This window comes from Toxorhynchites rutilus, chromosome 2, assembly GCF_029784135.1.
Source record: "Toxorhynchites rutilus septentrionalis strain SRP chromosome 2, ASM2978413v1, whole genome shotgun sequence".
NCBI lineage: Eukaryota > Metazoa > Arthropoda > Insecta > Diptera > Culicidae > Toxorhynchites > Toxorhynchites rutilus.
Window position 1 is genome coordinate 167,584,611 of NC_073745.1, and position 25,094 is coordinate 167,609,704.

A 25,094-nucleotide genomic window follows, 5' to 3' on the forward strand; every position below is an offset into this window, starting at 1 on the left:
AACAGGACACCATCATATTTTATACTGTCAGTCCCCGGTGACTGACGCGGCTTAAACGGGAAGCTCGGTATCAGTCACCTATGACTGACGTGGCAGTCAACGTGTAAATAGTATAACATGTTAGTACAGATTAATTCATATTCATATATTCACCTTATCAGTAACCGTTATCAATAATGTACACGGATATATGCAATGATGATGTATGAATATGTGTTACAATATTTTCTATCAATCTAATTCTCATTTCAAACTATGTAAGAGTCAAGATTACTATTCACCGTAGTTTTTTAGAATTGAAATAATGATATTCTGAATTTTCCATCTGTACCTAACTTTATTTGCACGATTTTAGAACAACGGAAAACTCTAAAATCCAGTATCGCTATATTATTCCCGTTTATTAAAAAAAAGGGAATAGATGCGTGGTACGCATGCGTATATATTTTCCAAGGCGAACAACTAGGAAGTGAAGTTGTAATTTATGTAGCTTCAAATATTTGCGAATAAATTCATTTAAACAAAATGCAGTTGTTAAGAAATAACAGTGATTTTTTACGTACTTTAAGTTTTTGGTCGGTGCAATTTGTTTCCATCATTGCGATCGTCAAAAACGCAGAAGGTATGAATTTCGCTAAGGCAGTTGTGTTGGAGAGGGCGTAAAAATTTGTTGCATTTTATGAGCTGAAACGATTGAAGCAATCGTCGCAAAATAAATGTATGGTATAGAACACTAATGCATAATTCGTTTGCAGGGGCTTACGGAAACGTCGTATCATTACCCGGAGAGTGCCGTGACGTTAACGGTAAAAAGGTAGAACAAGGTATGTTGTTAACATAAATAATGTACATACGTGTGCAAACACATACGCACGCATAGGCACACAAAACGCACAATTACGCGTACACAGCCAAACAAACGCGCAAATTCTATTTTGCACACACCCACGCATACACAAATAGTGAGATAGAAAAAAGGCTCGCACAAATACCTACGCCATAGCACTACGCACATGAACATACGATTGCTTCCACACAAACAATACAGACTTACCTCGTTTCCATGACTCAAGTTTTTTTTAGAAGTACTACCTACGTATTCTACTGAGAAACAATATAAGAAGATTTATATACGTACAAAAAAAAACTGTTGCATGGTTTGTCATTAATTTTCGGATCGTTTCGATTACAAAGAACTGTTTACGTTTATATCTGGCTCTCACGATACAGTCTCTGTTACCACGGCTCCTACAAATTCAACTGGATATTCATAGAACAATCCTTATCAGAGGTTAGATAATATACCCAGCTTTGACGATCGAACACCGCCGGACAGGATTCCAGTCGCTTCGTATGTATCAACTACTATTACGAAGAATCTGGCTTAGGCTGTCTTAACGCCTACGTTTTATTCTTCGTATTCACAACTTCACCACTTATTGCTTATGTAAAAAATGAACCTTTTTAACTACTCATTTGCGCTCTTCAACGAATGAAAGCGAAGAATATTCACATCGATGGATTTTTAATTTTGCACGGAAGGTTTGTCCTGATTCCGCTCCTGTGCAAAAAATTGTTCGAGATATACCACAAGATAGGTGCGATCTTGATTCCGAGTTTTCGATGGTAGAATTCTCTCTTGCTCTCCTTTCATGTAACAATTCTGCTCCGGGATCGGATAGAATTAGGTTCAACTTGCTGAAAAATCTCCCTGATGTGGCGAAACATCGCTTGTTGAACTTATTCAATCGGTTTCTGGAGCATAATATTGTTCCAGATGATTGGAGACAAGTACGAGTTATAGCTATTCAAAAACCCGGAAAACCCGCGTCCGACTTCAATTCGTACCGCCCAATAGCAATGCTGTCTTGTATACGGAAATTGTTGGGGAAAATTATCTTGTTTCGCCTTGATCGATGGGTTGAAACGAATGGCCTACTCTCAGATACACAATATGGGTTCCGCAGGGGCAAGGGGACGAATGATTGTCTTGCGTTGCTTTCTTCAGAAATTCAAATGGCTTACGCCGGAAAAAAACAAATGGCTTCAGTATTTTTGGACATAAAGGGGGCCTTTGATTCTGTTTCAATAGAGGTTTTGTCAGACAAATTACACTCTCGGGGTCTGCCGCCTCTATTGAATAATATGTTATACAACTTGCTTTGTGAGAAACATTTGAACTTTTCTCACGGAGATTCGGCAGTAAGTCGGGTCTCTTACATGGGCCTCCCCCAGGGCTCATGTTTAAGCCCCCTTTTGTACAACTTCTATGTAAGCGACATCGACAATTGCTTTACACAAAATTGCAGCCTAAGACAACTTGCAGATGATGGAGTGGTGTCTGTCGTAGGATCAAACGAATCCGACCTGCAAGGACCCTTATAAGATACTTTGAACAATTTTTCAATCTGGGCCATTGGGCTAGGGATCGAATTCTCCACGGAGAAAACAGAGATGGTGGTTTTTTCTAGGAAGCATAGACCAGCAAAACCAAAGCTTCAACTTTTGGGTAAACCGATCACTCATGCTATGTCATTCAAGTATCTTGGGGTCTGGTTCGACTCCAAATGTACTTGGGGGGCCCATATTAGGTATCTGAGTAAAAAATGTCAACAAAGAATAAACTTTCTCCGTACAATTACCGGCACCTGGTGGGGAGCCCATCCCGAAGATCTTATTATGTTGTATCGAACAACTATTCTCTCAGTGATGGAGTATGGCAGTTTCTGTTTTCAATCAGCTGCCAAAACACACCTCATCAAACTCGAGCGAATTCAGTATCTTTGTCTCCGTATTGCGTTGGGATGTATGCCCTCAACGCACACCATGAGCCTCGAGGTTTTGGCAGGCGTACTCCCACTAAAAGATCGCTTCAATTTATTATCTCTTCGGTTCCTCATCCGGTGTAAGGTTATGAACCCATTGGTGATCGGAAATTTTGAGCAGCTGATCGAGCTAAATTCTCATTCTGGATTCATGAGCTCATATCATGAATTCGTCTCCATGCAGGTTGATCGTTCTTCGTATATTCCCAACCGTGTTTGTTTTCCTGACTACATCAATTCCTCTGTACATTTCGATCTGTTCATGAAGGAGAAAATCCATGAAAATCCAGATTATTTTAGATTGGGGTTCGTTCCTACAATCTTCAATGCAAAGTATGGGCGTATCAATTGTGATAATATATACTTTACTGATGGGTCCTCTATGAATGAGTCCACAGGATTTGGAGTGTTCAACGTATTTTTTAGCACCTCACACAGTCTTCAGAATCCTTGCTCGGTATATATTGCTGAATTGGCAGCGATATACTGGGCGCTGGACAGCGTCGCCTCACGACCTGTTGAACACTATTACATTGTAACGGATAGTCTTAGCTCTGTCGAAGCTATCCGTTCAGTGAGGCCGGAAAAGCACTCGCCGTACTTCCTTGAGAGAATACGAGAAATTTTGAGTGCTTTATCCAGACGCTGTTATGTCATTACCTTTGTCTGGGTCCCTTCACATTGCTCAATTCCGGGTAATGAGAGGGCTGACTCATTGGCAAAGGTAGGTGCAATTGAAGGCGATATTTATCAGCGTCAAATCGCCTTCAATGAATTTTATTCTTTAGTTCGCAAAAATACCATCGCTAACTGGCAACGCAAGTGGAATGAAGATGAATTGGGCCAGTGGTTTCACTCGATTATCCCTAAGGTTAGCTTCAAACCGTGGTTCAAAAGTCTAGACTTGAGTCGGGACTTTATCCGCACCTTCTCCCGACTCATGTCCAATCACTGTTCGTTAGATGCACTACTCTTTCGTTTCAATCTTGCCAGCAGCAATCTCTGCGTTTGTGGCCAAGGTTATCACGACATCGAGCACATTGTTTGGTCGTGCGAGGTGTATCTGGTCGCCAGATCGAATTTAGAAAACTCCCTTCGGGCCCGAGGAAGACAGCCCAATGTGCCGGTGAGAGATGTGTTGGCTCGGTTAGACCTTGATTACATGTCCCATATATATGTTTTCCTTAAAGCTATTAAAGTTAACCACTCTTTCCGGCTGGTATTAACGATCAAAACCTTGTACCCCGAGCTGGTTGACCCATGGCCACCATATTTCATCGAGCGTGTTCTGGATCGTGTTCATTCCAATTTCATTAACCAACGACTATTCAACCAGATTGATTGATGAACTGTCATCGAGAAACGCCAATGTCTGACCATTTTTCCGGATCTTTCACAATGTAGATGAGCTGACTTAACGATGAACCGTAACAGTCGCGTTCGTTGACTTTTGGTTTGGATGATGTTGCTGCTAACGAATAGTCCGAAAGCAGAAGACGGTGGTGTTTTTTCTGGCAACATTCAATCCCACAGGCTTCTCCTTTACACGGCCACCGATCGTGTGGCGTTAGACAGCGGCGATGGAGTTTGTATTTTTTTTACCAGTTTCCACCTATCGCCGAGAGAAAGTTTTTTGAAGGACATACATCGCGCTACTTGATGAATTCCAACTCTACATACTTGGCTCATCTTGCTTCCTGTTGTTTGTTTGTTGTTATGTTCACCGATTTATCTGAAATTTGATTGAATGCATTCTCGTCACGTTCGCCTACTCGTTCATTTAACGTCGTAAGCTATCTCGTTGGATTGGGAATCCTTCGATGATTTCTGTGGGAATATGCTTAACAATAGCCGGCAGCTTATCGATCAATTCTTGCAACAGCATGGGATTCTATAGGCGTTTCTCCAGCCGGATCGCCTTTAGATGTGTTAGAGAACATATGTCGGTGGGAACAAAAGCCCCTTCAACTTGCATGTATTTGCATTGACAATTTCCACAGATACCTTGGTTTTGATGGCTGTGTTAGGGAACACATGTCCGTGGGAACAAATGTTCCTCCAACTTATATATATTTGGATACCATTTTCCCCAGGTTCCTTGGTTTCGATGGCTGTGTTGGGGAAACCTTAAATTGGGCCAATCAAAACAAACCAGTTTGGGCGTTTAGATAGCGCTTGACATTGTACAATTATTCAATTGCTTATCTCAGGAAAAATAACATTTTATCAATTGCGATCGTACATCAACCGCTGCGCTATAATAACTGATTGGATTTCCAAGCCTGCATTCGTTTATATACAGATTTTTGTGATTTCAATGGCCTGTTTTCAAAGCAATTTGTAACTATTAAAACAAGTTTTCAGATCATTAATCAACAATCATATAACTCTTGTACTGTTTGTCTTTCGAATGAAGGTATGTTAACCACTCTTTCCGGCTGGTATTAACGATCAAAACCTTGCACTCCGAGCTGGTTGACCCATCGCCACCATATTTCATCGAGCGTGTTCTGGATCGTGTTCATTCCAATTTCATTAACCAACGACTATTCAACCAGATTGATTGATGAACTGTCATCGAGAAACGCCAATGTCTGACCATTTTTCCGGATCTTTCACAATGTAGATGAGCTGACTTAACGATGAACCGTAACAGTCGCGTTCGTTGACTTTTGGTTTGGATGATGTTGCTGCTAACGAATAGTCCGAAAGCAGAAGACGGTGGTGTTTTTTTCTGGCAACATTCAATCCCACAGGCTTCTCCTTTACACGGCCACCGATCGTGTGGCGTTAGACAGCGGCGATGGAGTTTGTATTTTTTTACCAGTTTCCACCTATCGCCGAGAGAAAGTTTTTTGAAGGACATACATCGCGCTACTTGATGAATTCCAACTCTACATACTTGGCTCATCTTGCTTCCTGTTGTTTGTTTGTTGTTATGTTCACCGATTTATCTGAAATTTGATTGAATGCATTCTCGTCACGTTCGCCTACTCGTTCATTTAACGTCGTAAGCTATCTCGTTGGATTGGGAATCCTTCGATGATTTCTGTGGGAATGTGCTTAACAATAGCCGGCAGCTTATCGATCAATTCTTGCAACAGCATGGGATTCTATAGGCGTTTCTCCAGCCGGATCGCCTTTAGATGTGTTAGAGAACATATGTCGGTGGGAACAAAAGCCCCTTCAACTTGCATGTATTTGCATTGACAATTTCCACAGATACCTTGGTTTTGATGGCTGTGTTAGGGAACACATGTCCGTGGGAACAAATGTTCCTCCAACTTATATATATTTGGATACCATTTTCCCCAGGTTCCTTGGTTTCGATGGCTGTGTTGGGGAAACCTTAAATTGTGCCAATCAAAACAAAGCAGTTTGGGCGTTTAGATAGCGCTTGACATTGTACAATTATTCAATTGCTTATCTCAGGAAAAATAACATTTTATCAATTGTAATAGATGCGTAGAAATATTTATTATCAATTGATGCAAACATCTTTCCGATCTATTAAGAAAAGTTCGAGTTATAAGTATTCGAAATCTTTTATTTTTCTTACATGTTCTTTTACCCCCCATATATTTACACGTCAAAAAAATGACTCGATTATCTACAGTGAAAAGAAATCAGAGACTGTACACTATGGTGCCAATGAAAATGGTCATCTCGAATTTCAAAATGTTACCTCATAAAAAATGTTCACCGCCTCGAAAAAACACCCTATGCCGAATTTCAGCTCAATCGGACTTAAGAGAGAGTGGCGCAAAGCGGTCAAAGTTTGAGTTTTTTGGAAATCAAAAGATCACCCAAGGCGGAAAAACGACCAAGTGCCAAAAAAACATTTTTTGACGTGGGACTACGTCTAACCGGAATATATGGAGGGTAAAATGAAAACCTAAACACAGAACATGCAGGAAAAAATGAAAGATTTCGAATGCTTATAGCTCGAACATTTCGTACTGGATAGGAGAGATGTTTGCATCACTTGATAGGGAATATTTCTACGCATCTATCGCAACTAACAAAATGTTGTTTTTCATTAGATAAACAATTGAATAACTGTAAAATATTAGGCGTTATCTAAACGCCCTAACTGCATCGTTTTGATTGGCCCGATTTACGGTTTCCCTAACACAGCCATCAAAACCAAGCAGCCTTGGGGAAATCGGCATTGCAAATACATGAAAGTAGGGGGACTTTTGTTCTCATCGAAAAATGTTCCCTAACACAGACTTTAAAACCAAGCAGCGAAATCGGCATTGCAAGCACACGAAAGAGCCTAGAGGCGAGTGAACTGAAAAGTTTAAACCCTCTTAAAGCCAAAAAGAAGAAAAAGAACACACGAAAGTAGGGGGAACCTTTGTTCCCACCGAAATGTGTTCCCTAATAGAGATTTCTAAACCAAGGTGCCTGGAGAAATCGGTATTTCAAATTCATGCAAGTCGGGGGTATTTTTGTTCCGACTGGAATGTGTTTCTCTAACACAGACTTCAAATCCATGAAGCGTGGGGAAATCGGCATTGCGAATTCATACAAATCGGGGGTATTTTTGTTCCGATTGAAATGTGTTTCCCTAACACAGACTTCAAAACCGTGGTTTCTGGGGAAATCGGCTATGCAAATAAATGCAAACTGCGAGTACTTTTGTCCTCGCTTGCCTTTGTGCAGAGTGGAATATGTCTGTCCTAACATGATCTTCTAAACTTAGGAACCTGGGAAAATCGTGCAGCCACTAGAAGCGAATGAACTTCCCAGTTTCAAGCAAATTCGAGATTCGAGAAGTATGTACACTTTTGGGATGTAAACTTCAGAGGGAAATGTAAAATAAAATAATCGTTTGATAATTTTTTTTTTGTCTTTATTGGAAAGATTTTCAGCCTTAGGCTGGTTCATCAAACGTTTGATAATTCTTCCGTACATATATTTTGTTCTAGTCATCATACCAAACGTAAAAGGTCCATCATTAAATTTACTTGTAACGAAGAACAATCAATCACAATAAATGAATTGACTTTACACGGCATTTGTTCATTTTTTTCACTCACAGAGCAAATATATTGAACTCAATTGAATTTGGAAACTGTTTCATTCAATCAAGAATTTAATCAATACAAACGAATGATTGCTCAGCTAAGGTAGTTCCACGTGAACCTTGCGGTTATATCATAGATATAACCCACTAATTTTTTTAGCAACAAAAAATTCAAGATAACTGTAAATCTCGACGTGTCATGTAATCTTAAGACATTTGGCATAAAAAAATTTATAACCCCGATAACCCCTTGGGTGATTTCTCGATTTTCAAAAAAATCAAACTTTGACCGCTTTGTGCCTCTCCTCCTTAAGTCTTATTGAGCTGAAATTCGGCATAGGGTGTTTTTTTCGATGTGGTGAACATTTTGTATAGGGTAACTTTTTGAAATTTTAGGGTCGTTTTTTTCCATACATTCATTGGCACCCTACTGTACACCTAAGAAGCTATACATATCTTGTTCGACTTCCCAGATATGTATAGCTTGTGATGCACTATGCAGCGCAAGATTTCCGCAGTGTGATCAAAGGTTGAATCTACTAGATTTTGAAGGGTAGCCGAATTTCAACAATTTATTTGACCAATCGTATCTTCGTTTTTCTTATACATTTACAGATGCTCATTATGTGCCGCCTGGTTCAGATGCCTGTCGCTTATGTTTATGTGATAATGGACATCCAAAGGCATGCAAAGCAGTTCTTTGCACACCTCCCCACAACTGTAAATCGTTCCAGATTGGGAGTTCTTGTTGCGAATTCATTTGTCTAGATGACACACTAAATAATAGTCAGGATAAAAGTTACGATTTTGGCATGTGACTGGTCGCTAGCGGAGTAACCGCTACTCTTTCATTGGCTTTGCTTTTCTTCCTAATCAACCGATTACGTCAAAGAAAAACACATGTACGAGAAGTGCGACAAGCTATTGATGACCAAAGACACATGGGAAGTATTGGCTACATCGGCGGTAATATTGGATACATAGGACCGAATTCTCTCAATATGGACTACTCATACGAGCATGGGCCGGCAAACTATCAACTTTGGAAACCACCAGGTAACTATTTCGTTAGAGGAGAGGCCCCTCCGCCTTACGAAGAAGCAATTGCCCTGGCTCAAGCAGAATCATTAAACACCTGCACTGTGAGGTAAGGATAGCACATGTTTCTGATTAAATTTCATTTCCAGGACAGAAGAGTATGAGGAGACAACAACTTTTTATCAATCCATTAATTCGGTTGAAAGTGCTTCATTGAAAACGCGTATTTCTTTGCAGCATCGTCTCACCTCTTGCGATGATTTATATATATGAAAATGGATTTCTGTCTGTCTGTCTGTCTGTCTGATACTTATGGACTCGGAAACTACTGAACCGATCGACATGAAAATTGGTATTTGGGGATTTTTGGGGTCGGGGAAAGTTCTTATGATAGTTTGAGACCACTCCCCCTCTCTAAGGGAGGGCTGCCATACAAATGGAACACAAATTTCTACATTACTCGAGAATTAATCAAGAAAATGAAACGAAATTTGGCATGTGCAGATTTCAGGGTGCAATAAATGTTTCTATGGTGGTACTGCCATACAACTGAAGCATACATTTCTGCATAATTCAAGAACTAATCAAGCAAACAGAACCAAATTTGGCATGTGGAGGTTTTAGAGGGCAAGAAGCATTTCTAAGGTGGTTCAACACTCCACCCACCTTTCTAAGGGGGGGCTGCCATAGAAATAAAACACAAATTTCTGCATAACTCGAGAACTAATCAAGCAAAAGGAACCAAATTTGGCATATGGAGGTTTAAGGGGGCAATAAATGTTTTTATGGTGGTTTGACACTCCTTCACTCCTTTCCCCGCTCTAAAGAGAGGGAGGGTGCAAAACAACTCGAGAACTTATACAAACAAATGGAATCAAACTTAGCATATAAAGGTTTTAGGGATCGATAAACGTTTCTATGGTGGTTCGACACACCTACCCCCTTTCTAAGGGCATGGAGGATGGCATACAAATGAAACACAAACTTCTGCATAACTCGAGAACTAATCAAGAAAATGGAGCCAAATTTGGGATGTGATGGTTTTTGGGTACGAGAAATGTTTCTATGATGGTATGACACCCCTTCCTTCTCTGGAAAGGAGAGGGGGTCCCATAAAAATAATGCATATATTTGAACCAAACATATTCCAACCAAACATGACAATTGAAAATTTTCGGAAAACTCTGAAGGAAAATAGGAAAATTCGAAAAATTCAATTCGCATATGTTCTACAATTACATATCGACAAGCGTTGTTAGTCAATTTGATGTTTGCGGTAATGAAATTTATCTTCGTTCGAAAGTGGAAATGGATTTTAATGTGATAAATAAAAATGGATCGCCAAACGTGCCAGCCATTCTTTGTGTGGACACCGACTGGACAGCATCGTTGCTGGACGGGCTGGACGGCGAGGGATCGAGTGCCTTTCTCAAGGCGGGAGGGTGGAGGTGGTGGCGCTGGAGTAGATAGAGTAGAGTTTTCAAAGGGCCTTTCTCAAGGCTAGAGACGAATGAACTGCAAAAGTTTAAAGTCTCTATAATACAAGACCTTCCTTCCTTCCAAACGTGCGCTTAGTAAGAAAACATGGATGTCATAACGGAAAATAAATTTTGGGCGGGACGAAGTTTGCTGGGTTATTCATAAATGAACTAGGGAAGGCGCTTTAGTGTAGTGATTAACATCACTACCCATCACGTTAAAGATCACGAGTTCAATACTAACTCCCGACATTCTTCTATCGGAATGGAAGTAAAGCCGTGTCCGAGTGACGCACCAGCCAAAAGGCGGAATGTTCTGGCGGCGGAGTTTTGTTAGCTATCTTCTTCTTCTTCTTTGTTTTAAAGAGGCTTTGCAGTTCATTCGCCTCTACTGTTAGCTATTCGTGGTTAATGCAGGCGACTCCGGTTCGTGTGAACGACAATACCCTCATCGAGAAGCCCTTGCAGTCGCTTGGATTGTTTCTATAATGAACGCAAAGGATAATTTGATGATCCTGGGTGATTTCAACCTACGCGACGTAAGATGGGAGCCGGATAGGCATCCAATAGATTGCGAGATACGAGTCCAATCGATCAATCGAGTCAGATGAGAGAAAATAAAAGCTATGAGTTATTTTCCCTCATCTGACTCGATTGATCGATTGGACTCGTATCTCGCAATCTATTGGATGCCTATCGCACTTCAAGACTCGGACAGACAAATGGAGTTATCAACCGTAACAATCGAACGCTGGACCTCTGCTTTGTGAGTGAGGAAACGTGTTACAGTTGCTCAGTAATACTTGCTTCTTCTCCGCTCGTCAAGTGTTGCGTACATCACCCAACTTTGCTGGTCAGCATTGGTTCTTGTGTACACTGCGATCACAACGACACGACTGTGAGCACGATCTACGATTTCGGCGACTACGACCTACGACTTTCGACAAGAGGATCAATTTCCTCTCGAACATTAAGAAGAACTGGTCAATCACTCTCTCTGTTGAGATATTTTTCTTCGCACAAGCGTATACGGTTTAAATGGGGGCGCGCCGTTGTTGTTATGCTTTGCTTAGAACGATGCTTTGCTTATGAATTTTGTACTCTTCGCACAAAAGAGAGAATACGAGTTCTTCAAGAGAGAATATGAGTTTTCTTTGAACGCGCGCTGATGAAAATTAAACTCAAGCGCAGCGCTGCGTTTGTTTTCTGAAGACTGGCTGTCACCGTCCCGAATATAGCAGATTTATTTCGCACACAGTAGCGTTTTTAGTACCGCACGAATAAGCAGTCAGGACGTAGAAGCTGCATCTGACAACGTTACTTCCTCGGTCTTCTCAAGTTGACCGTTTTCTATTACGAGGGACTTGGTTTTCTCAACAGGGAGTCAACTGAAAAATTCGGGTGGTTTCAGTCCAAATGGTATTCCGTCCTTGGTCCTGAAACGCTGCATATCTAGCCAACATTTTTAATCTCTCTCTGATATCGGGTGACTTCCCACCCTGCTGGAAGGAATCCTATTTTTTTCCGATTCACAAGAAGAGTTGCAAAAGGAATGTATCTAACTACCGTGGAATAGCCGCTTTAAGCGCTACCTTGAAGCTTCTCGAGCTAAGTATTCACGGGAAATTGGTTCTACACTTCGCCCACTGCATTTCGGAGGATCAGTATGGTTTTATGCCCAAGCGTTCGACGACAACCAATTTGGTACAGTTCACTTTGTTCATCATCCCATCAAGTAGATGCTATCTATACAGATCTCTCAGCCGCTTTTGACCAAATGAATCACGATATTGTTTTGGCTAAATACGACAGGCTAGGCATTCATAACGATCTCCTTGCTTGGCTATCTTCTTATTTGACTGGTCGAAGTATGTCTGTCAACTATGCCGAATTTGACAAAATTAATCACGATATTGTTTTGGCTAAATACGACAGGCTAGGCATTCATAACGATCTACTTGCTTGGCTATCTTTTTATTTGACTGGTCGAAGTATGTCTGTCAAAATGCGGGCAACTACGGGCCTGATCACGTCACTTCACGGTGAAAACGAAATGAAGGGCATATAAATTTGCAAATAAATCATTTCGTATCACCGTGAAGTGACGTTCGTGATCACGCCCTATGTTTTTCCTCCCTTCCCCGTGAAATCTGGCATTCCACAAGGCAGTCATCTAGGGCCATTCCTGTTTATACCACACTGCGTTTCACAACAATAGAGCCACTCACTTTTTCTGAATTTCCAGAGATATGTAAGACGTCGGTTGAATTGAAGTATATAGTGTAGAATACAATAAATATCTTCAGTTATAAGACTGGCCATTTGAACTTTATTGTTGTGTTCTGGCGCGAAACATTAAAAAAACTAAAATTCCAGTGTTTCATAACTATAGAACCAGATGAAAAAACTCTCACTCCTTTACAAAATTAACGCCCATTTAGCATTAATTACGGTAAGTTTCTAATTCGTAGGTCATCTTTAGTTCTCAATCAGTTCAAATAACCCATTCGGGGTGGTTACGACCAAGTTGCGCCATGTTGTAGTGTGTATGTCGTTCTACGCAGAGGTTACTGTTCGTTTAAGTTCTTCAAATGACTCATACTGCTTGTAAGCTGCATCTTCTATTCGTCCGATCCCTCCTCATAAGTTCCTGACAGGGTTTTGATTTGGTAAACAAGCTGACCAGTCCAGAATCTGAAGCCCCTATTCATTAAACCATGCCATAACCTTATGTTTAGTATGTTTAGTGTAAGTTGAAATCTTTGTATCATTAGTCATTTTACCTGTTGACAATAAATAAATAAATAAATACAGCAGAAATGAATTAAATTACTAAATCTAATCGGTTTCGATAGTTAAAGCGTGTCTCCACTGTCTTAAGTTGTGAAAACTGCTCTATTGTTTCCCAAAGAATTCTCCATGAATTGCTGGCGTTCGAAGCGACTTTCAATGTATATTTTTTGTTTAAGTTCATTATTGTTTGTTAAATTATACAGTATCTATCGCGAACAAAATATTTTAATGGCCAAGTGTTCGTGCAATAATGGATGTATTGTGTAGTGTAGTGGATGTAATGGCCAGAAATACCGGTCATATTTGCTAGTGATACATGTTCCAATGATTTTGTTGGTCAAACCGAACTCCTTCGAACTGAACTTCGCCATCAGTTATTTCTTCATCGTCCTGTCCACCCATTGCTGCTGGTTTGAAAACACCAGTATATCGTCCACGTACACAATGAGCACCATATTGCTATCAATCTTGAAGTACATACACGTATCATAGGCGCTCTAAACGGATGTGCGTCAGCTCAGCATTGAAATTCTAGTCCCACACTCTCCTGGCTTGCTTAAGGCTATAGAGTGTGTTCAACCGACAAACCTTCCAGGGTGAACTGGATCCATGAATCCTTCCGGGCAGTTTCCAGAATTTTCTTGTATATACCTGCGGTCTGACGCGTCACACAAGTGAGAAGCGATATTTCGTGTCCGAATTCTGCGCCGTGTTCAAAACCCGCTCTCATTCTTAATGAGTTTGGTACACTTCGTTCCAAGAGAGAGCATGTTTTTGTTATGAAAATTAAACTTGAGTGCAGCACAGCGTATGTTTTATGAAGGCTGCTTCTGGCTGATCAATTCAAATGTCCTCTTTGCTTAGATCTTCCTGTAGGAACGCCTTCACTATCCAGATAGCTTACCGTACTACAGGTGAAAAGGTTTCAATGTAGTCGACGCCTTTAATCTGTGAGAAACCCTTGATTACCAAGCGTGCTTTGTATAGCTCCACAGACCTTTCCGTGTTCGTTTGCACTCTGTACAGCCACTTACAGTGTAGAGATTTCCTCCCAGCCTTACCAAATCCCACGTTTGGTTGTCCTTGAGGGCTTCGTACTTCGCTTGCAACATTTCAGCGTTTCAATGAAAACGATTCAACTCGGGTTGTGAAATAATTTTAGGGAAAGTTTTACAGTTCATACAATATTCACGATACTTGGCTGGGATGCTCTCTGCTCTCTCGCATTGTGCCATACCAACAGTTGTGGGTCCTCTTGTTTTGGAGGGAGCACGGAAGACCAATTCCTTGTTTCTTCCGGAAGAGTTTCATCCGCAGCATGGTCCTCGGATTTACTGTTATCGTCCTAGATTCGCATTCAGCTTCGGTTGGTTTGGTCTGATTGGCTCCGGTTATATACATTCGAGAGGAAATTCAGATGCGACAGTTGTCAGACGACAAGTCCGGCGTGAAGTGTTGCCATTGTAAGAAGGTTGGACACTTCGTATCGAAATGTTGGAGGCGAGCTAAAAAGAGGATCCTCGATTTCGACGCAACTATTCATCGCAACAAAGCTATGCTAGAGAACCTACAGGAAATATCAGCGAGGATCAATGTGGCTAACAATGCGGAGGTGGTCGTTGTGGCGAAAGGATCGATTGAACTGAAAACTGAGAAGCAATAAGGGTCATCACGATGGGTGACATGATGTACGAGCTTGTCCTGGCGCTCAATCTACCTTCGGTAAGCAAAATGTGTCAGAAGGGATATTGTGTAGAGTTCTCGAAGTCACTACTATTATGCCCGACGACAAGGTAGTTGCAAATGGTCGTGGAACGGGTTTCTATGAGCTACCCGAAACGAAGAAGCCCGTTGTGAATCTGATTCAGGACGATAGATAAGAGCAGTGGCATCAATGGAAAGAACCGTCTAAAGGAGATGGTTTTTATTTATTTATTTACAATGATTATACATCCCATTGATTAGATCTCTTCACAACGTTTCGCCAATAAACCTATGGCTGCAATCCTCCAATCCCGGGCGACACCAATTCTTCCCATGTCTTGCTCCACCTGGTCCAACCACCTTACTCGCTGGGCTTCTCTTCATCTTGTCCTCACCGGACATCCGGCATTCAAAAAAACTGTCCCGCCCTTCTCACACGTTCAACTTTGCCGACTTTCTGAATGATGGGTTCGCCGTAGAGTTGGGCCAATTCGAGGTTCATCCTCCTTCTCTAAACTCCACCCTGTTTTCCTGTATACCGCCGCATATTGTTCTGTCTTCGAATTCTACGACTTGTTGTTGTTAAACTCCTCGATCACCTAGAGGTCGGCGAAGGACCTTGAAAAGTATATATTGGAAAAAGAAATGTCGTATATTGTCAACACAAGGCAACACTTAAACATATCTTGTGTTGTACTTATCGCATCAGGTCATACTATCGCATCAGGTCATACTATACATAAAGACGACAAACTGTGCTACAAGTGTCGTTTTGACAGTGTTGTGATTGTCCTTTTCAGTCTCAAGTTATAGCGCGTCAAAAATGGAGTCCACCAAGCAAGAAATACGCCATATTTTACGTTTTTACTACCTGCGAAGTAAAACTACAACGAAGACGGCCGACAAAAATCGTGTAGTTTATGGACCCGATACTGTAACGATTCGCACAGCACAGCGTTGGTTTGATCGATTTCGTTCTGGTGTAGTGGCTGTCGAAGATACACCCCGTACCGGTAGGCTCATCCAAGTAGACCGGCATATGGCGTCGTGCACAAATTACGTAACGCTAAAAATGCAGTTTATGGACCCCCTCCCCCCTATGTAACAATAAGTAACGCAAGACAGACCCCCTCCCCCTCATGTCCCGTAACGCAAAATCAAAGTCGTTTGAAAAATTTTCATAACATTTCAGATTTTATTAAATAATGAAAATATCAACGTAGAAAATCTGTCCAGGCCGGAATCAAAGTTTATTCGAATTAATTTTGACAAGTTCATAGCATTTCTAACAAACAGAGAAAGAAAATCAATGCTTACATCTGTTGGAATTGGTACTTTCAAGCCATCTAGTGTTTGGCTGAGAGGAACAGGAGCTGGTATAAATTGATGTTGATTTATACAAAAATAACTGTTTTTTTTTTCAGAAGTTCGAGACTGAATTTGTCACTGCTCAACCAAAGGGTCGCTTTCTTAGGTATTTAAAAAAAATCGTTCTCAAATTTAAAGAATAGGGGGAAATAGTCCTAATACGACCGATGGTCTTGAACCGGCGAGCTCTTCTTGGATCTCGGAAATGGCGCCACCTACCGAACTTCTAGCAGTGTCAAATGAAAGGTGTCATAAAACTGATGATTTTAACGTATGATGACCATTTTCTTGCACGCTTTTGGTGACATTCATTGGCTTCAATGCTTAAAAAAGGGAAAGATAGATTTTTAACCAGTACTGAGAATGAGTTAAATGTTCTTTCAGACGATGAAACTTTATAATACTAAACTATTTCGATTGCTTATGGTCTGCTCTTCAAGACAAGTTATATAGATTGAATTTACCTGATGCTTGAAGTAAACGGCATACCGTTAATTGAAAATAGTTGTGGTGGTCCTGAACCAGCCCTCTGGTTCAGGGGTTAAGGTTCATCTTCCCCTATATATTTGACTAAATTTGAAATCCACGCACGTATGATTTTGGATGCTGTCTGTCGTTCTACTGATGGGTCCTGTTTCAGATCAACTCATCTGCGCTGTATTCGCATTGAGATGCCTAATCTTGTATGCGTGTGTGTGTGCGAGACAGAATAACAGATATGATAGGGAATGGTCAGATTGAGCCATATTTGGTTTCCATCGGGACTAAACAGCTTTGTATAAATTCCAACAGTGACTACTCCTTGTTTCAACGCAGCGGTTCCTGTCGTTTGACTACCTGCAAAGAGTACTGGGATGTTCTCACGTGACGAGGAAATTCATTCGGCTAAATATCCTACAAATTCCACTTCCTCAATTTGGGAGTTTTCGGGCTTAATATATTAGGCTTTAACGGGATATCCATCGATTGCTAGGTTATTCCACAGATCATCTAATGATTTCGCTGCATACTCGAAATGTTCCGCTTCCAGTTTCGGATTGTTTTGAGTTTTTCATCCAAGTGAGATTCATAATTATCATGCGAAAGTATTAATCCTTCTAACTTCTAGAAATAATAGCCTTCCGACGTTCAACTCGGTTGAAAGCCATGCGTTTTGGACCATTTGTAATGTAAATATTTTTTTTTTTTTTTTTTTATCTGTATTATAGTGATTTTCAACTCATTTGGCTGGTTCGTCACTTTTTACTTCCATTTTTGGAAGAATATCGGGAGTGAGAATTGAACTCGTGACCTTTAGCGTGAGAGGCATGGATGTTACCACTACGCCAGATCGCCTCCTACCTAATGTAAATATTCTTTATATTGCATCAAGATTCAATTGATTAAAATGATTAAAATATATATCTGTGACCTTTTTAAAACGAGGGTTCTCTTCTGGTCCTCCATCCACATTAATAATAACCCAGTAATCGGTAAATATATCTTCGATATCGAATAATTTCGAATTCAGGGAGCTCGCCACCTTTTTTTAAAATAGAACCCATGAATTTGAAGAATAGTGCCTTCCTGAACAAACTGCAACATACGTACTGTATCCAACTGATTCAGAATAACCAAAGTGCCCTAGCTTCTTTCTACACCTGTGATAACCAATGGAATAACCTTATGTGTAGCAGCCAAAAAAATAATGATCTGGAAAATTAACGCGGTATTCGGTGCCTGCCTATTGACCGCGGTTTAGCCCATTACAACACGTGCTTTATCGTCTTGACTCAGGAAACACACCACATTCGGCCCCAGAATCGAAGCTATCTGCTCAAGCATATAGGGTCGCTGAATTTATATAGGAATAAAAATTGAATTTTGTTACGTAACGAGCACGCTTACCCCCCTCCCCCCTATGTCACATTAAGTAACAAAACCTCGACCCCCCTCTCCCCCTACATGCGTTATGTAATTTGTGCACGACGCCTATGAGCACTCGCTCGATTGGCCAGGAACTGGGTGTAGACCATAAAACCGTTTGGAACCATTTGCAGAAGATTGGATTCCAAAAAAAGCTTGATGTATGGGTGCCACACGAGTTGACGCAAAAAAATCTTTTGGACCGAATCTACGCCTGCGATGCACTGCTGAAACGGAACGAACTCGACCCATTTTTGAAGAAGATGGTGACTGGTGATGAAAAGTGGATCACGTACGACAACCTAAAGCGAAAAAAGTCGTGGTCGAAGCGCGGTGAGCCGGCCCAAACCATCGCCGAGCCCGGATTGACGGCCAGGAAGGTTTTGCTGTGTGTTTGGTGGGATTGGAAGGGAATCATCCACTATGAGCTGCTCAACTATGGCCAGACCCTCAACTCGGTTCTCTACTGTGAGCAGCTTGACCGTTTGAAGCAGGCGATTGACCAGAAGCGATCAATGAAATGATCAATATGAATGGTGTTGTTTTCCACCAGGACAACGCTCAGCCTCACACATCTTTGATGACCCGCCAGAAGCTACCGGAGCACGGATGGGATTTCCTATTGCACCCACCGTATAATCCGAACCTGGCTCCAAGTGATGATCATCTCTTCCGGTTCATGCAAAACGCTCTTGATGATACTAAATTGGCCTCAAAAGAGGCTTGCGAAAACTGGATGTCTGAGTTTTTTGCAAATAAGGAGGGGAAGGTTTTATAAGGAGGAGGATAATGAAGTTGCCTTCTGAATGGCAAGTTTGCGAGCAAAACGGCGCATATTTGACTTAAATTGGGTAATTCTAAGTATGTTAAATAAAGCGTCAAATTTCGATCAGAAATACGTCATTTCTGTTTCCCCAACCCTATATTTTAATTTTCTTATTTTGTAACTGTCAGTCCCAGTCAGTTGGCGCTTTCAACGTCGGCCCCTAGGGCTCAATGTTTTAAAGAGCTTCGCTGCGAAGCCATTGCTAGCTGTTCTTTAACTGTTTAATAGTCTTCTCAATTTCACCCACCGTCGGGGGTGGTATGCAATCGTGGTTTAGTCTTCTCAAACGCCGTTTTGATCTCCTGTCTAAGCGCTGTACAAGTGTTCATCGTAGTGCTGTCTCCATTTTTCGATCACCTTGCGTCCGTTCTTCAAAATGCCGCCTTCTTTGTTTTTGCACATTCAGGTCCGCAGTTTGTTGAAGAACTCTCGCGATTCTCGAGAACGAACATGTAGCTCCATCTTCTCACACTCTTTCTCTTCCAGGCAGTGTTTTTTTCCCGATCATTGTAACATGACTGCGCGTGCTGCGTCCTTTTCGCTCAGATGCGCTTGGCAGTGGTCGTCAAACCATTCCGTTCCGTTTTCCACGTTGTTCATATCCGATGACGGTCTCTGCTGTGCCGTTAATTGCTGCTTTCAGGATGCTCCAGCATTCATCGAGAGGAGCAGCATCCCCAGGAACGCAGCTTAAGGACGCTACGAGTATGTTGCACGAGTTTGGTTCCTGACAGCTTAGAACGCAGTTTGACCATCACCAGATAGTGGTCTAAATCGAAGTTAGTACCACGATATGTTCTGACGTTGATGATATCTGAGAAGTGATCGTGGTCGATTTAAATTTCCATTTGCTGAGGTGATCTTCAGGTATTGGAGGTTGTGCTGGAAGGTTCTAAGTATGACCATGTTCACGCTCCAGCTGCGCGTATAATTTTTCTCTATCGTCATCGGTGCTACCTAGATGGGGACAGTGAAGGTTGATGACACTGATGTTGAAGAAGAAATATTCAATCTGCTTGTTATTTCGTTGATTACCCACCAGCCAATCATCCGTTTCTGCATTCCTGATAGATAATATAACCATCTTGCAACGAGCGCTACAATGTACAGATTACGGGCTTTCAATATTAAAAAAAAGGGATAAACAAGAAAGTTGAGAGACTTGCAGTTCCATATCCTGAGTTCCCAATCGCACGCTCTGCTTAGAGTTCCACGACGATTTTCATTCATACTTTAATAATGAAATGAATAGTTTTTTGTATCCCATCAGCTTTTATTTTATTAGGCTCATTTAGTAATTCAGCTGTAACAGAGCCGAATTCATTCGTGTACATTTTTATGTTAAGATAACTTTTGTTGTATATTACACTGTTACCATTTTTTAGGCGTAAGAGTATTCCTATCCATCGATAAACATTTGTCTTATCTATTACACAGTAGCCGTTCAGGCGTGAGAGTATTTCGATTCTATCGATACACAACACATGTCGCCTTTTTCGGTGTAAGAATATTGTTCGAATATTCACAGCGGGACTGTTGATATGAGGTTTCCATTGTTGTGTTATTTACAGTGCCAATTACTGATGCAGCAAAAAAAATGGTTGTTGTGGTATAATTTTTGGGTTTTATGACAGTACTACGTGGACTGAAAAGTCCGGGATTTTTCAACAGATGGCACCACTAAAAATAAACAAGATTAATTTCGAGAGGCTCATCTGTCACTAGCATATGTGTGAAGTTTCATGACAATTCATTTATTTGTTCACAAACTGCAGTTGTTTAAGTGTCATTTCCTGAACATTCGTATAGAAAATGGAAAAAAGAGGAATATCATATTTTGATCAAACATTGTTTTTTGATAGGAATAAACTCCTAAACAATCAATGTAGTGGTTGACGAGATCTTATTCCACTGCTGATCCTTCGAGAACAACATCGGTGGTTTAGTGAATTCAAAATGTGCCGTACAAACACCGCAGATGTACTCGCACTGAAGGCCGCAAGAGGCTACGTATCCAGAGATCGTAAAACAAGTGCATCGGCTCGTTTTGAACGATCGTAAAGTGAAGTTACGCGAGTTAGCTGAGGTGAAAAATTATCCGCGCGATAGGTGCCGCGTTTGCTGGCACTGAGGCATATTTCGAAGACTTAGACGTTTCGTACTACAGAAAGGAAGCCGAAATATTGGAAACTAGCTATACCAAATGTATTGCCCTCGAAGGAAACTATGTTGAGAAATAAATACAGCTTTGCCCAAAAAACAATTGTTTTCATTAAAAATCCCGGTATTTTTCAGCCCATGTAGTATTTTTAGGTTTTATGTGAGGAAAACAATATCATATTCTTTTCAGCTTTTCAGCTTAGAGTCTTTTACCCAGACATCGTGGGCAGAGTATTCTTCACTACTAAATTATTTATTATCACGAATTATCTTCCTTATCATGACGAAATATTCGTGCATTCATTTCCGAATATTCTAATTTTCAATTTGCATCAATTGAACATATTAGTGTAGCAAAACATATTAACGAATTAATTCTTGTTACAGTGTGGCTACTTCAACGCAGAGACAGTATCCAATGACTATGCCGGAAATGGAAACTACTCAAACAATTACTGCAAATACAACTAATTTGATCAATATCAATATCAATAACGGAGGTAATTTAACTACGATAGCGACAGGTGAAAATCACCTACGAGGTAATGATTCAACCCCAAATTTGACGAATGAGCGTGCGCATATTGAAGCATTGAACGTGACTAATGATATTGGTGACCATGAGCCATGTGCGTCATTGCCTGCTAACTATTATGCTATACCAATAAGTACGGAGGAGGTGTGTACAAATCAGTATTGTAACCTGAATTATTCGAGTAATCCGAACCATTCGTTAACAAATAAATCTGATGTCAAGGATGTACAGACTTACACGAGTCAGAATGATTCAGCCGCTCCGCGTTTACCGGTACCGCAAGATCCATCGGAAAATGTAACAAATGGTTGCGACTATTTAGACAATCGCAAAAATCAACAGCTGCCAATAGTCAACAATACCGTAAACGTTTCTAATACTGCCAGTGAAGGAATAGCAATTGCTACAAAGCTTCGTACCCCGGGTAAGCATCTTCACAGAACTATTCCACGCCATTTTGGCGCCGTTGATCCGATTATAAATCCACTGAAGAACAACCGCAGTAATGTGATAACAACTCATGCAAATACTTCATGTATGAACGATACCGGTTGCAATCTGGAGCGTGTAGATTCTACATTCAATGCAACGAAACGAATGTCTTGCCAATGTTCTGTTCAACATTTGCCCATTTCATATTTAAATGGGCATTCCGTACTGAACCAACCAAATAGCGAATCAGCTTCACGATTAAGCAGTGGTAACAGCAGAGAGACAGTAATGAAAAAGCATAGCTCAAGTGAGATAACAAAGCATCCCAACTTGCTACACCGCAGTGCACCCACTCAAATGAAGCCGACACAAGCAGCAAATGGGCACTGTAGGGGTAATTTGAAAAAAAGTCATGACAAGTTCGAAACTGGTGACCGAAGCACACATTTCAATACCATTTATACCAAAACACAGCGTGTCCAATCTAAAGATAAATGTATAAGTAATGTGCCGGACACGGACAACCATAATGTTCTGAAAAAACAAAATTCATTATCAAAGAAAAAAGTGTTCTCCCAAAACTCAATTAAGAATTTAAATTCAGCTTTAAGTAACGGGCCTGGAAAAACTGAGCGGAATTGCAATTTATTAAGATTAGATACTGATGTGCGAATTCCAGCCATTGTCCAGTCACACTCCTCTAATGATGAAAATATACAAACAAAAATAATGAGCTATGCAGCGACCAACACAACTATCGAACAAAATCCCGAACTCCCACCTAAAATGTATAAGCACTACAACAATCGGTCCACGGAAACTCACCAGAACTCGTACTACAGTAATTCAAAAACACACGCCATTTCCAAACCATCCAATGATAATTCGAAATTTTCTATTTCAACCTCTAGCTCTGTTGGTTTGTTGAGAAACGTTGAGAAAACACAGAAAAACTATTCAAAGTCATTGCCGAGAAATGTTATTTCAGCTAGTCACGGATATACGCAAATCAGTAAAAGCCCAGTACAACCATATAGTATTCCTGATAATAGTATTGCGAATGTAAACTTCAATACATTGCCAAAGAAAACAAATAAACCGAGTACACGTAGTTCAAATTTATTAACGGAAGTAGTTAATAAAGTACCATCCGTCATTAATATACCATCATCTCTGCTAACTGAAGTGAGCCAAAGACAAACACAGCAATCAACTAGCAAGCAGTCAATGAAAATTATACCAAATGAAGGCTACACACGACATTCTGCTGCTGCTGCTGCGGTCATCAGTGTTTCGAAGAATACGGCGAAAATGGAGAAACCGCTGCCCATATTTACAACCTCGAACAATTGTGCTAATCCAAAAGAGCATTTTCTTCCCAACGATAATAGTCTTGACGATGACTATCTGAGTGAATGTGAGAATTGTAAGTCTGCGCATGGCTCACGCTATTATTTAGAAGAAGATATCGACGACATTCCTCAAGAGACAATGACTTTACAACGAAAAATGCCAGAAAACGAAGAGGATCAACAGAATTACTATCGTGTCTCATCAACGCTGCCGACCAATACAAATCGAAAGACACCGTAAGTACAATATTTGTTGATAATATTTTCTTCTGTATTTTCTTATTTTCTTCTTCAATCCAAGTGCATAAGCACCTACCAGAGTCTAGCGATTGTGAGTTCAATCTCCGAACTCTCCGGTCAGGCCGATCAGCCTCCTCGTTTTCTTAGATGCCGTTTTTCAGAGGCTAAGAAAGCTCTACTAGTCTTATCTGGGCCGGATCAACCTGACGTTTTGTGGAACTCATCGTCCACTAGAACCCAAAACATCTACTCCTGTATAGCCTGAGTCCTCCCGGAACCGCATCGATGCGACTACTTCGAAGGCGGCTTCCCAACTATTGAACGTGCTTTAAACTTTATTCGTTATTACTGCACAGTATCGGTTTCTTCTACGCTTTTGTTTGGATGCCTTTTCGGTCCTTTCGACAACTGTACGAATAGCACGTAGATCTTCTTTTCCGAAATCCTAACTGTATATCCGACAGTCCATGGACTCTGTGCATTCTGCCAATATGTTGAGGATGACTCTCCAGAAGTTTTCTAAGAGTGTCCATCACATGATCCTAGACCACCAGGCGCCTGGTTTAGGTCTTGACATCGTTATGTCGTATGATTTTGGTAACGTCAGTTCATCTGCGTTCATATATAAGACGTCGCTGTTCACGCATAGATCTTCGACGAAAAGGTCCTTGTCAAAGGTTTTCGTCTTCCGCTTACGCGGACATTACCGATTTGTGTGTGCTGCCAGGGAAATACGTTGGTCAATGGCGTAATGGATGGCTTGATAGTCACTATGGGTGCACATCTCGCATACCCTTATGTTAGTCATTAACAACGGACTGCAGATAATCAAGTCGATGATGGACACGCGACCATCTCTGCCGGAGGTACAAATGGTGCCCTAATTACAAATCGCCATATTCAACTTGGCCAGAGCATCTAATAAACTAGTTGCTGGAGTTGAGGCTGCACAGCCGGTGTCATGGTTAGCTCTCGGGGTGATGAACCGATCGCATTCATTATTAGACGGTTTCTGGTCTGATGGTGATTGTTCCTGTCTGCCGGGTTCAACAGGCACGTTGATTGGTGATGATTCGTGACCTGTAGGTGTCAGGCTTATCCTTAATGTAAGGACCACTTGCCAACAAATCAGGTACATGGTTCTGGAGCTGGTCAACATGTCGTTAACATTTTTTGCCGCTATAGTCAACCTCATAATGCAAGTCTCTTGGCGAGCGCTCCTGTGGTCGAGAGTTTAGCATCACACATTATCATGGCTTGGTTCCCGTTCTGGCCGGGTGATTTTTCGTCATAGAAACTTCTTCCGACTTGCACTGTGGTCACGCGTATTCTAGAGCTTGCCACTCCAGAATACATTCAAGGCATGTTATTCGTCCGTTCGTTTCTTGCGTGATGCATTGTGCATG

General features: G+C 41.1%; 1 protein-coding gene across 2 annotated transcripts in view; it reads left to right on the forward strand.

Annotated features, from left to right (window-relative positions):
• Positions 1 to 343: 343 nt before the first annotated feature.
• The window catches only part of LOC129765524 (uncharacterized), a 39,664-nt gene continuing 14,913 nt past the window's right edge, over positions 344 to 25,094 (forward strand). Inside the window, exons 1-4 of one of the 2 annotated variants that reach the window (XM_055765925.1) lie at positions 344 to 622; positions 756 to 824; positions 8,473 to 9,004; positions 21,517 to 23,685. In XM_055765925.1, coding sequence (XP_055621900.1) covers positions 8,799 to 9,004; positions 21,517 to 23,685 — 2,375 coding nt within the window. In that variant the 5' untranslated portion in view covers positions 344 to 622; positions 756 to 824; positions 8,473 to 8,798. The remainder of the gene's footprint in view (positions 623 to 755; positions 825 to 8,472; positions 9,005 to 21,516; positions 23,686 to 25,094) is intronic. The other variant, XM_055765926.1, reaches the window with a different exon arrangement.